General features: G+C 42.7%; 1 protein-coding gene across 4 annotated transcripts; it reads right to left on the reverse strand.

The window, feature by feature from the left end:
- Positions 1-571: 571 nt before the first annotated feature.
- Positions 572-7,386, reverse strand: LOC125742735 (uncharacterized). 4 transcript variants are annotated; one of them, XM_049015002.1, is made up of 10 exons: positions 7,180-7,339; positions 6,143-6,403; positions 5,854-6,040; positions 5,094-5,696; positions 4,755-5,002; positions 3,027-3,065; positions 2,818-2,919; positions 2,635-2,735; positions 2,481-2,518; positions 572-1,774 (listed from the first exon to the last, which is right to left on the reverse strand). In XM_049015002.1, the coding sequence occupies exons 2-9, from the start codon at positions 6,386-6,388 to the stop codon at positions 2,512-2,514; spliced, it is 1,533 nt and encodes a 510-aa protein (XP_048870959.1). In that variant the 5' UTR covers positions 6,389-6,403; positions 7,180-7,339; the 3' UTR covers positions 572-1,774; positions 2,481-2,511. The 4 variants fall into 4 exon arrangements, with proteins under 4 accessions (XP_048870959.1, XP_048870961.1, XP_048870960.1 ...); XM_049015004.1 differs by having other exon boundaries at positions 572-2,518; positions 7,312-7,386; XM_049015003.1 differs by having other exon boundaries at positions 572-2,518; positions 7,180-7,347.
- Positions 7,387-11,848: the final 4,462 nt, after the last annotated feature.

Below are 11,848 nucleotides of genomic sequence, written 5' to 3' on the forward strand. Positions count from 1 at the left end.
CTTGGTTATTTGGGAGGGACCCAGAGGATCCAGATGAGGTGGCTCGGGTATCTGATTAGGATGCCTCCTGGACGCCTCCCTGGTGAGATGCTCCGGGCATGTCCCACTGGGAGGAGGCCCCGGTGAAGACCCAGGACACGCTGGAGGGACTATGTCTCTAGGCTGGTCTGGGAACGCCTCGGGATCCCCCCAGAGGAGCTGGATGAAGTGGCCGGGGAGAGGGAAGTCTGCGCCTCCCTGCTGAGACTGCTGCCCCCCGCGACCTGACCTTGGATCAAGCGGGAGATGATGGATGGATGGTTTGCTGTATTGGTTGGATTATTGTGTATGAGTTTTGGTTCTGGATTTTCATTTCGCCAAAACAAAAAGACAGTCACTCCTTGTGCACCACAACACACACACATACGAAGCAAACACACAAACCAAAACACAGTGTGCAAGGGGGCGAGCAAAAGAGGAGTCTGTGGGCAGGCGAGAGATCAAAAAACCGGAAAACCAGTCAAACCAAAGCGAAAGTACAAAAGTGGTAAAGCAAGAAACCAATAAACCAAAACCGTCATACACAAAAATCTGAAGTCTTCATCAATCATTTATTTATATAACGCTTTACAAGACCAAAAGTGACCAAGGCGCTCCACAATTAAAATAAAAACTGTGAAATAAACACAGAATACGGTACCACAAATACACTGCAACAAACATGAGAAACACAATACATAAAACACAATAGAATGTCGAAAGACACAGCATGGGGTACATGAAACAGTAAAATGTCACCCCCAACTAAATATTAAATTTTCCGATATTTCCAAAATAAATCTTCAGTTTTGACTTAAAATGGTTGTAGCCAGAAATGGTATGAATCTCTGGGGGTAGTTTGTTCCAGAGACTGGGTGCAGCTACAGAAAATCTCCTCATTGTTTGCATTTAGATCTTGGAACTTCTAAAAGAAGTTGGACAGCTGATCGTAGGGTTCTGCTGTGTCTCCTGATGGTTAATAAATCAGATAGATACGGTGTAGCAATGCCATTTAAAAGAGATTTAAAAACAAACATTAAGAGCTTAAACTCAATTCGAGAATGTACAGGGAGCCAGTGAAGTGATATCAATAATGGTGTAATGTGTGCATAAAAAGAACATTTTGATGCCTGAAAATGCCATACATTTTCTAACCCTAATTTGGGGCCTTAGGGTGAAACAAAAGGCGGTTGGAAAGTAGAAAGTATGCTACTACAGCAGGCTAAACTGTGGATTCCTATCCTATGGAGGTGCTGAACGGTCATAAAAACAGATTTTGATGCCTGAAAATGCTACTTCTTCTAACCCTATTTAGGCCCCTGGACAAAATTGCACTGTGCAGTTACATAATATCTACAAAAAAAAAGTCGGTCAGGCTTATCACAGTGAACGTTTGTCACATAATTGGAGGTTAGCACCCTTGATGAATTAGTTTTAATCCATGAAAACACGTTTAAAGCCAGGATTTAATCTTTGAAGTCCGTAATGTCCAAGTATATTGGCCAAAGTTTGCTAAAAAGCCATAATATAAAGGTTTAAAACCCCAAATGTACACGTTTAAAGGCTGTAATATCTCAGTCTGTCATTTTGACACTTTTGACACGTAGTTTGGTGACAATCACTTGTCCAGTTACCCTTGTAGAAGATGGATAAAGTACCACTGGACACTGATGAAACTCAACTAACTTTTATTTACACAAACATTAAAACATCAAAGCACAACATCTTGATATCTGGCCCAGATGCACCCTCGTGCCTAAAATTTAAACAGACAAAGGTGAATCAACCACAACAGTAACACGATAGAAGTGGTAGTACTACATTCACTTTTTGCAATTATTACATAATTATTACGTCTTTACTAATTCTGACCAAAAGACTAATGCCTACTTAACAATGAGTTCAGAATAATCTATAATATCACTATGGATATCCAGATACGCTTTAACTACTGAACAAAGTCCAAGGAATCCACGTTTAAAAGCCATAATATCTACAAATCCCGAAGTTCAACGTTTAACATCTGTAATGTCTAAGTATCCGAAACAAAGACCAAAAAAAATCCACGTTTGCAAGCCGAAATGTCTCAGTCTGTTGTTTTGACACTTTGCAATCAGAGCCTGCTGTTGAATCAAGCAGTTTAAAAGCAAGCCTACCATGACCGCATGCACAGTGACCGGTAGAGGAGATTAGAAGGAAAAAACTTTGAGACACCAATGAAACAAAAACATTTTTATTTGTGGGGAAAATAAAGTGTACATCTTTTTAAATGTAAAAAAAATGACCTCCCAGCAACTAAAACAAGCTTTTTTTCCCTTTTTTTTTTTAATGAACCAAATAAAATGCAGGAGCTCTTAAACTGAAATAACCTGAGACACAAAAACATGACTTTGACACCCACCAAATAAAGAGAGCACATCTAAAAATGGAAATATTGCGCACAGCAGACAGAATAAACTTACAGATGACAGATGTGAAGGACTGACATCCTCTTCATTCTCTGAAATGTAGACAAGTACAAAACAAGCATCATCAGCAACAACAACCGCGACAGTAAAGTAGTAGTAGCAGCGCTGCCATATTAAATGTTTGAAATGTTCAGAGAAGGCTGCTTACTGCTGGAGCTGCTTTAAGAGGCCCCTGACATTGTCAATTGTCAAACTCATGTCCTTGCATGTTTGCAAAAGACCGGGAGACTCAGCCAGGACTCTGTGGATCTGAAAAGACGGTATTCTGTTTCATTCAGGGTTCTAATTAAAAAAAAAAAAAAACAGCGGCATTAACAAACAGCATACTAACCACGCCTGTTTTTATTGGACGTCCCCAATATGGTTGGAATCTAGCTTTCATCCTGTCCTTGAAGGCGTCGGTATAGGTCAGTTTCCTCCTAAGGAGCGATGTCTGAAATATTTAAAAGAATATGACATTTCTTTCATCACGGCACATTACCAAAGACATAAATTTTCCCAGATACATTTAAAAAGTTAAATTAAATGCCTTGACATTACCCGAGAACGTGGTACTGACTTTGGTAGAACTCTAGGCAACTGTGACAAAGAAAAATAGTCTTTTCAGTTTCAAATATGTATATATACTGCTCAAAAAAATTAATGGAACACTTTGAAAACACATCAGGTATCAATGGGGAAAAAAATCATGCTGGATATCTATACTGATGTAGACTGGGTAATGTGTTAGGAATGAAAGGATGCCACATCGTTTGATGGAAATGAAATTATCAACCTACAGAGGACTGAATTCAAAGAATTCCGAAAATCAAAGTGAAAAATGATGCGGCAGGTTAGTCCATTTTGCCGAAATTTCATTACAGTAACTCAGAATCATACTCAGTAGTTTGTATGGCCCCCATGTGGTTGTATGCATGCATGACAATGTCAGGGCACGGTCCTAATGAGACCACGGATGGTGTCCTGGGGGATCTCCTCTCAGATCAGGACCACGGTATCACTGAGCTTCTGGACAGTCTGAGGTGCAACCTAGTGGCATCAAATGGATGAAACATAATATCCCAGAGGTGTTCTATTGGATTTAGGTCAGGGGAGTGTGGAGGGCAGTCAATGGTATGAATTCCTTCATCCTCCTGGAACTGCCTACATGCTCTTGCCACATGAGGTCGGGCATTGTCATGCACCAGGAGGAACCCAGGACCCAGTGCACCAGTGTAGGGTCTGCCATTGGGTTCAAGGATTTCATCCTGATACCTAATGGCAGTCAAGGTGCCGTGGTCTAGCCTGTAGAGGTCTGTGCGTCCCTCCATGGATATGCCTCCCCAGACCATCACTGACCCACCACCAAACCGGTCATGCTGAACAATGCTGCAGGCAGCATAACGTTCTCCATAGCTTTTCCAGACCCTTTCACATCTGTCACATGTGCTCAGGGTGAACCTGCTCTCATCTGTGAAAAGCACAGGGTGCCAGTGGCAGACCTGCAAATTCTGGTATTCTATGGCAAATGCCAATCGAGCTCCATGGTGCTGGGCATTGAGCACAGGGCCCACTAGAGGACGTCAGGCCCTCTGGCCACCCTCATGAAGTCTGTCTCTGACCAAACAATCAGAAACATTCACACCAGTGGCCTGCTGGAGGTCATTCTGTAGGGCTCCAGCAGTGTTCATCTTGTTCCTCCTTGCACAAAGGAGCAGATACCGGTCCTGCTGATGGGTTAAGGACCTTCTACGGCCCTGTCCAGCTCTCCTTGAGTATCTGCCTGTGTCCTGGAATCCCCTCCATGCCCTTGAGACTGTGCTGGGAGACACAGCAAACCTTCTGGCAATGACACGTATTGATGCGCCATCCTGGAGGAGTTGGACTACCCGTGCAACCTCTGTAGGGTCCAGGTATCTTCTCATGCTACCGGTAGTGACACTGACCGTCACCAAATGCAAAACTAGTGAAAAAACCGTCAGAAATGATGAGGAGGGGAAAAATTCCAGTAGCCTCCACCTGTTAAACCATTCCTGTTTTGGGGGTCGTCTCAATGTTGCCCCTCTAGTTCACCTGTTGATAATTTCATTAACACCAAAGCAGCTGAAACTGATTAACAACCCCCTCCGATACTTAACTGACCAGATCAATATCCCAGAAGTTTAATAGACTTGATGCTATATTCAGATTAAAAAGTGTTCCTTAAATTTTTTTGAGCAGTGTAAATTTCTGTTTACACAAATTATTATTATGCTTCAATTCCCAAAATAATTAACTGGTGAAACTTACTTTGCACACCTGTTCCTCATCCTTCACCGCCACCTCCTCTTCCTCCTTCACCGCCACCTCCTCTTCCTCCTTCACCGCCACCTCCTCTTCCTCCTTCACCGCCACCTCCTCTTCCTCCTTCACCGCCACCTCCTCTTCCTCCTTCGCCACCTCCTCTTCCTCGTCCAAGAATAACTTGAACTCCACCTCCTCAGTAAATTCATTTTCTTCATCTGCCCCCGGCTCACCAGCCATCACAACACTGCCAGCTGTTGGAAATAAACATGTCGCTTTAGCCTCACCATCACTGTTCACTAGCTAAAGTGGTTACCTTGTCTATTCCTCCACAGGGCGTGTCACCTTCTGTCACAGGTGTTTGGGGTGGCACCTGCACTCCGCTGGTTTCACCCTCGGATGCCTGACTCTCCCCAGTGTCACGACCACTGAGGGCAGCACTCGTGCCTTCGCCAGACTGGTCTTTCTGTGTCTCAGCCTCCTCCTCCTCCGAGGAGGAGAGAATTACAGCAGCTATCCGTCGCCTTGGGGTGGTCGTCATCCTCTGCATCTTCCAGTCTTTGACCTGCTGCCTACGCTTGACCACTCTCTTGCTCAATATTTTCAGTTGGCATTTGAAATGCCGCAAGAGCCGGTTGATCTCTCGTCGCCCCAGCTGGACACAGGAGAGCTGGGCATCCCACAAGAAGCGGCAAAATTTAGTCACAGCCAGAATGTAATTTTTCATTGTGTCAACCTTAAATTTTTTATTTAGATTGGACAGCCAGACATTGACTTTGGACAAGTTTAATAGATATTTTAAATGGGCAGCTGCTGGGGACTGTGGAGTGTCCCACATGAAGTTGACAAACATTTTTATATACGCCAATTCTTGCTTTTGGTTTTGCGTGTATTTTGACGAGGCACCGACCCGAAACATGCTCTCCCTATACTTGGCCAGTACTGTATCTAAAAGGGAAAAAAGGAACAGAAAATTAAAGTTAACCTGTTTAATCCCACTGGCAACAATTGTGTTCAATGACAAACTACGGCGTAAAAAAAAATCATACATATCTGTTAAGTCTTGTAAGTTTTATCATGACATTGCAATTGTAATTCTTATTACCAGAGAAGAGCAGCTTGTGGGATGCCTGCGACACAGCTGAAGATGGATGACGGAATAAATGCGCTACTTGCTCCTCTAGGTATGTAATACGCCGCTGTAGGTCTTTTATTTCGTCCCGTTCAGCCGCGTACTGACTTTTGAATTCTTGCAATGACTGACGTGCCGCGTTCCTTTTGGCAGCCGTGATCTGGGTTTTGGGCAAGGGATAATCATCTGAAGTGCTTTAAGACAACGAACTGTTGTGGAAATTTGCCGTACACACACGATTAAATTGAATGCAATGGAATACCTGCCGCTTCAGCTCGTCCCCCTGCAGCTGGTGGCACAGCCTCAAGTGTCGGTCAACGCGGGAAAGGTTTGTAGCCAGGCAGTTGGCCACTGGGCAATTGATCGGCCCGGCAAACCTGCCCGATGACACCGAATTGATGAGCTTCCTCTCCGTCTTACTGTCCATCTTATGGAAATTACGGAGGTGGACTGAGACGTTAAAGCGGGGGGCATGGCACAGGGGGCAGAGCTGGCGCTTGCGGTTCATGATGCAGATCCGTACCTAAAAATCAAATTATTATTATAAATGCTTTAACACTGAATTACTGACTATCCATACAGAGGCAGATTTGTTTACATATATTTCAAAATGCATTTCATTGCTTTATTCATAAGTGGAAAAATATTTAATTATTTAAATATTTAATTTCTATTACAGGTAAAATCACATCATCCACCTAGAGTGGAGGAAGAAGTGGCGCCCCCCTAGTGCTAATACACGTACACACAGGGGATGACATAACTGGTACGCAAGTACGCATTCATTTGCAAGCGGTAGATGTGACAATCGATTGTTTTAACAGCACAAAAGCGTATTTCTTGAAATGTTGCATTGTAACCTTCATACCACAAATGAAGTACGGAATAGCACATAACGACTAAAATACCCGATAATCTCTTCTCATATAAGCATGACAGAATTCTTTAAAAGCTCAACGCACCGTTTTCATGTTTATAAACCACATACACAATTACGAATTACTGTTTCGCCATAAGTGGTGTGTCATTTATGTTTGTTGATTTAAGTGTTTCTAAAAACGCAGATAAACAGCAATATGCATTGTGAAACAGTTACTTTGAAACTTTAAATCTTGCTATCGCAAAGAGACCATCTGGCGCAGCCCATGGCAGCACCCGCTGCTCGGTGCGAAGAGGCTGAACGATAGCCAAAGTCGTTATTCGCTTTTTTGAAAACGAGTCGCTAGAGGGGTCTAAAAACTCCCTAACTACAGCGAGAAAGTCGCTAAGTTAGCAACACTGCCGACGCCTCTTCGTTACCTCCTCTACCTGCTGTCCATATCCTCTTTTTCAAGTGGGAAACCGAAAAAAATCTCATGTTGTAGTCCACCTTTCTGCCATTTTTACCATCTGTATGACAGCCTTTCTCACAGCACGAGTATCCCATCTTACCAAAGATAATGCCGCACGCAGATGCCGCCTCTTGCGTTATAAACAACCAATATGGCGATTCGACCCACAATACACTTCGGCTATAAGGGGGGGGGGGGGGGATTAAAGGCAGCGCGCGGACCAGTGTTGCCAACTTAACCACTTACTCCGCCAGAGTGAAGTAAGTCATATTTCAGCGTAAAAGCATAAAAGTTATTTACTAACAATAAAAATATTGTAAAACTGTTTTTCAAGAGAATGTAATAACATAGTTTCACAAATCATATTGAAGCCAGATACAAAATGACAGAACACTAACTAAAAAAATGGGAAATACAAGTTAAAACAGCATAAGTAAAATTATTGTTGGCTTGGAGTAATTTTCAGTGTTTGAGGTTCACTGTCTTTATAACAAATAAAAGCTGTAACATTTCATGAGCCCTTTTGGTCGTTTCTTCACCCCCCCCCCCCAGTCTAATAACGCAGTCAACACGCATTGCATAACAGCATTTCTGTTCTAGATGAAATCAGACCAAAACCTATATTTACAAGATAAATCTCAAATGTATATTATAAATTATTCGGTCAGCAGGACTTCTTCCCCTAGTGGCAGAAAATTAATAAAACCAGTCTATTAATGTATTAATTCATTGCTGCCATCTATTGTGGCGCTACATCACAGACACTGAGACCAAATTACATCTGAATAAAATTGAATTTACTGACATGTGCTATTTTAATTAAATATTTCTTCATCAGGGGTTGTGGGTGGCCTAATGGCTAGGGAAGCACACTGGTAATTGAAAGATTGCTGGTGTGAATCCCTGACAGACAAGTGCCGTCGAAGGGTCCTCTATTACATTTCAGCTCAGGGGTTTTCATATAATGCGGCTCAACATACCACTCCGCCAAAGACGACAGAATATTATAAAAAATATTTAATAAGAATAAATTCGACAGAATAACTGTCCCATTTAAACGTTTTACACAAGGTTGTCAATCTTAAGGTTTGATTGTAAAATACCATTCATCCATCCATTTTCCAAACCGCTTATCCTTTTGGTTCGCAGGGAGTCCGGAGCCTATCCCGGAAGCAGTGTGTACGAGGTGTAAAATATCATAAACAAATAACGTGAGTTTTTTAGTGTAGAGCGTAGTTTGCTTAAGGCATGAAATAGGAAGTCACAGTGAGCGAAGCGACATTCCATTCAACAAAGCGGGGGGAGGGGGCGGCAAGTGGTTGAAAGTGGTCGGTAATGCTGCAAACTCACAAATTGTAATAGCCAGGCTGTGTTCAAATGCGCAAAGTGCAATGTTCACCTGTACCTCAACAAAAGCAACGACTGCTTCAGAGAATTCCACGAGTAAGGCTGTTTCTTCTCATGTGACTTTTCATTAATTCCATGCCATTCTACTTATTTTCGGATCATTTTGTAATTGTTTACTGGAGAAACTAATCAATAGCAGCATCAATATAATAATTTACATACCAGAGACTGGAACATTTATTTAATTACTATTATGCCCAATAATGTCACTAATTTGCATCATAACTAAATTTATATCCATTGTATGTGTTATGTTATTTCCACTTAATTTAGCATCAGTTTGACAGCAAAACCACAAATTATTTTTTTTTAATATAATCGCAAATATATTTAGGCACGAAGGGGTTAAGCAGTAGTGGCTGCGTTGTGGGACAATGAGAACGATTTATATTCCTAAAGCTCGGTAACGGGCGGAGTTTCAGAAATTTGTGGGAGGATTTCTTGCGCCTAATAGATTCGTGCGTTTTTGTAGTGATTATCGAAAGGGAGGCGCTGTTACTGTACCTGATTCTTTTCCATTACCTGCATTACCTTGTATCGAAGATTGTATAGATGACGTAGGTAGTCCTAACTGATGCCTGATGCCTGTATGCAGTACTCGGTCTTGGCCTCTGGAATGCAGTTAACGAGCCGTTGATGAGCTTGGTTCTGCAGTCTGTTCCTAATTGTGCTGCTTATCTTGATGATGTGGTGCTGTATACATCTTCTTGGATGGACCATCTTAGAATGTTAAGAGAGGTATTCTACCGTTTGGATTAGGCTTGTTTAACTCTTAACCTCGCTAACTGTGAATTTGTTAAGCCTGTGGGCTTTTACCCGAGTAAATTCACTTACTGTCAAACTCGGTATAGCATTATCGAGAACGACACTTTAGCTCTTTTGTTAGCCCTGCAGAATTTTGAGATTTATCTTAATACTCATCCTTTGCCTACTATTGTTGGAACAGACAACAATCCTTTAACTTTTCTTGCTCAGATGCGTGCATTGAAGTCTTACATATGAATAACAATGGCGTGCCTGTTTATTCATAATCCAGTTGATGAGGGAGCGCGGGTCATTCATAGAGCTTTAAGGCAACAGGTTCCACAAGTACTTCGGCCCAGTATAGATCCATTGCATTTTCCGGATGATTATTTATATGAACGCTATAGATTTTGTAGACGCAGTATTGCATATTTGTGTCAGTTATTGGAACCTTAAATTTCTAAGAACACACGTCGCACTAAAGCCCTTACGACTGCACAGTCTATGTGTATCGCTTTGCGTTACTTTAACAGAGGTTCATTTCTGTACAGTGTGGGGGTTGCTGAATATTTAAGCAAAGCTACAGTGTGCCGTAAAAACAAGAAGGTTTACGTTGCATTAAAGTCCTCTGAAGAAGGAGGTGCACACTCATGACTCAAAACGCCATGAGCAACCAGCATTAGAGTCAGAGTCAGAGAGTTTTATTGTCAATTCCTTTACATGTACTAGCCACATAAAGATATCGAGATTACGTGTCCCACCGTCCCTTGCGTACATTAGACAAACAATACAGGACGGGACGAACTATAAAGTGCACAGAACAACAACATAACAACAACGTAACCTGTGTTATACCAAATTCTAACGCTATTTCTAAACACTAAAAATACAGTGAACAGACAAGACAGGACAGACAAACAAGTGTACAAGTACAGCACCACAGTATAAGTACAGCACAACAGAAAACATGTATGTACAGTAAGCAGTGAGTGAACGGTAAACAGCATGTAAAGTGCATGGATTGTAGCAGTAAACAATATGTAGGTAGTAAACAGTATGTAATCAGTGAACGACATGTAAAGTGCATGTGGATTGAACTTAAGAAAGACTTAACTGGGCAGGAACTGGCAGCAATGAGTTTTCAGTGCAAAGTCAATAGCAGCATTGATAGATAAAACTAAAAATAGCAGCAGGTTGTGCCATTTCCATATATGAGGATAGTCTTGCTATTTTGTGAGTCAGAGGATACAGGGTCCGAATTGTTTGCTCTGGGGCTGGAAAGAAGAGGAGTTCAACATCCTGACGGCTTGGTGGACAAAGCTGTTAGTGAGTCTGGTGGTACGGGAGCGGAGACTCCTGTACCTCCTTCCAGAGGGCAGGAGGTTGAACAGTCTGTGTGCAGGGTGACTGGCATCACTTGCAATTGTGGTTGCTTTCCGGAGCAGGCGAATGGTGTATATGTCTTTCAGGGAGAGGAGTGACGTGCCAATGACCTTCTCTGCTGTGTTCACTATGCGCTGTAGGGCCTTTCTGTTATAGTCAGTGCAGCTTCCCCCCCCACAGTGATACAGCTGGAGATGATGCTCTCAGTGGTTCCTCTGTAGAATGTGGTCATGATGGGTGGTGGGGCTCCTGCTCGTTTGAGTTTCCGCAGAAAGTAGAGGCGCTGCTGAGCTTTCTTTGCCAGTGATGCAGTGTTGGTGGTCCAGGAGAGGTCCTCACAGATGTGCACCCCTAGGAATTTGGTGCTGCTCACTCTTTCCACAGCAGCACCCTCGATGATCAGTGGCCGGTATTGGGTGTGGCCTCTCTGGAAGTTGATAACAATCTCCTTGGTCTTGCTGACATTCAGAAGGAGATTGTTGTTCTTGCACCACGTGGTCAGAAGATTGGCCTCCTCCCTGTAGTGAGTCTCGTCCCCCTTGGTGATGAGACCCACCAGGGTTGTGTCATCCGCAAACTTCACCAGATGATTGGAGCCGTAGCTTGGTGTGCAGTCGTGGGTCAATAAGGTGAAGAGCAGAGGACTGAGCACACATCCTTGTGGTCTCTGGCTTAGGAAGTCCAGCAGCCAGTTGCAGAGTGAGGTGCTGAGGCCCAGTCTGTCCAGTTTGCAGATGAGTTGTTGTGGTATTATGGTATTGAATGCTGAACTAAAGTCTATGAACAGCATTCTCACATATGAGTCCTTCTTTTCCAGGTGGGTGAGGACTGGGTGTAGGGCCGAGCAGATTGCATCCTCTGTGGATCGTTTAGCTCTGTATGCAAATTGGAAGGGATCCAGGGTGGGGGGGGAGAATGGATTTGATGTGTGACATGACTAGCCGTTCAAAGCACTTCATAATAATTGGAGTCAGTGCCACAGGACTGTAGGAATTATTAGCTCAGGTAAATTTTAATATCTCCACCAATATGTTTTGAAATTAATTAACTTTTAATTAATTATTATTTAATGCTGATTATTAACCAATTGTTATGCCGAATGG

This window comes from Brienomyrus brachyistius, chromosome 5 (assembly GCF_023856365.1).
Source record: "Brienomyrus brachyistius isolate T26 chromosome 5, BBRACH_0.4, whole genome shotgun sequence".
Taxonomy (NCBI): Eukaryota; Metazoa; Chordata; class Actinopteri; order Osteoglossiformes; family Mormyridae; genus Brienomyrus; species Brienomyrus brachyistius.

Coding starts and splice junctions, on each gene's coding strand:
- LOC125742735 (XM_049015004.1), bottom strand. CDS start 6,388: ATGAACCGCAAGCGCCAGCTCTGCCCCCTGTGCCATGCCCCCCGCTTT. Junction 6,041..6,142: donor GGGACGAGCTGAAGCGGCAG/GTATTCCATTGC, acceptor CCCAAAACCCAG/ATCACGGCTGCCAAAAGGAA. Junction 3,066..4,754: donor ATGAGGAACAGGTGTGCAAA/GTAAGTTTCACC, acceptor TCTTTGTCACAG/TTGCCTAGAGTTCTACCAAA.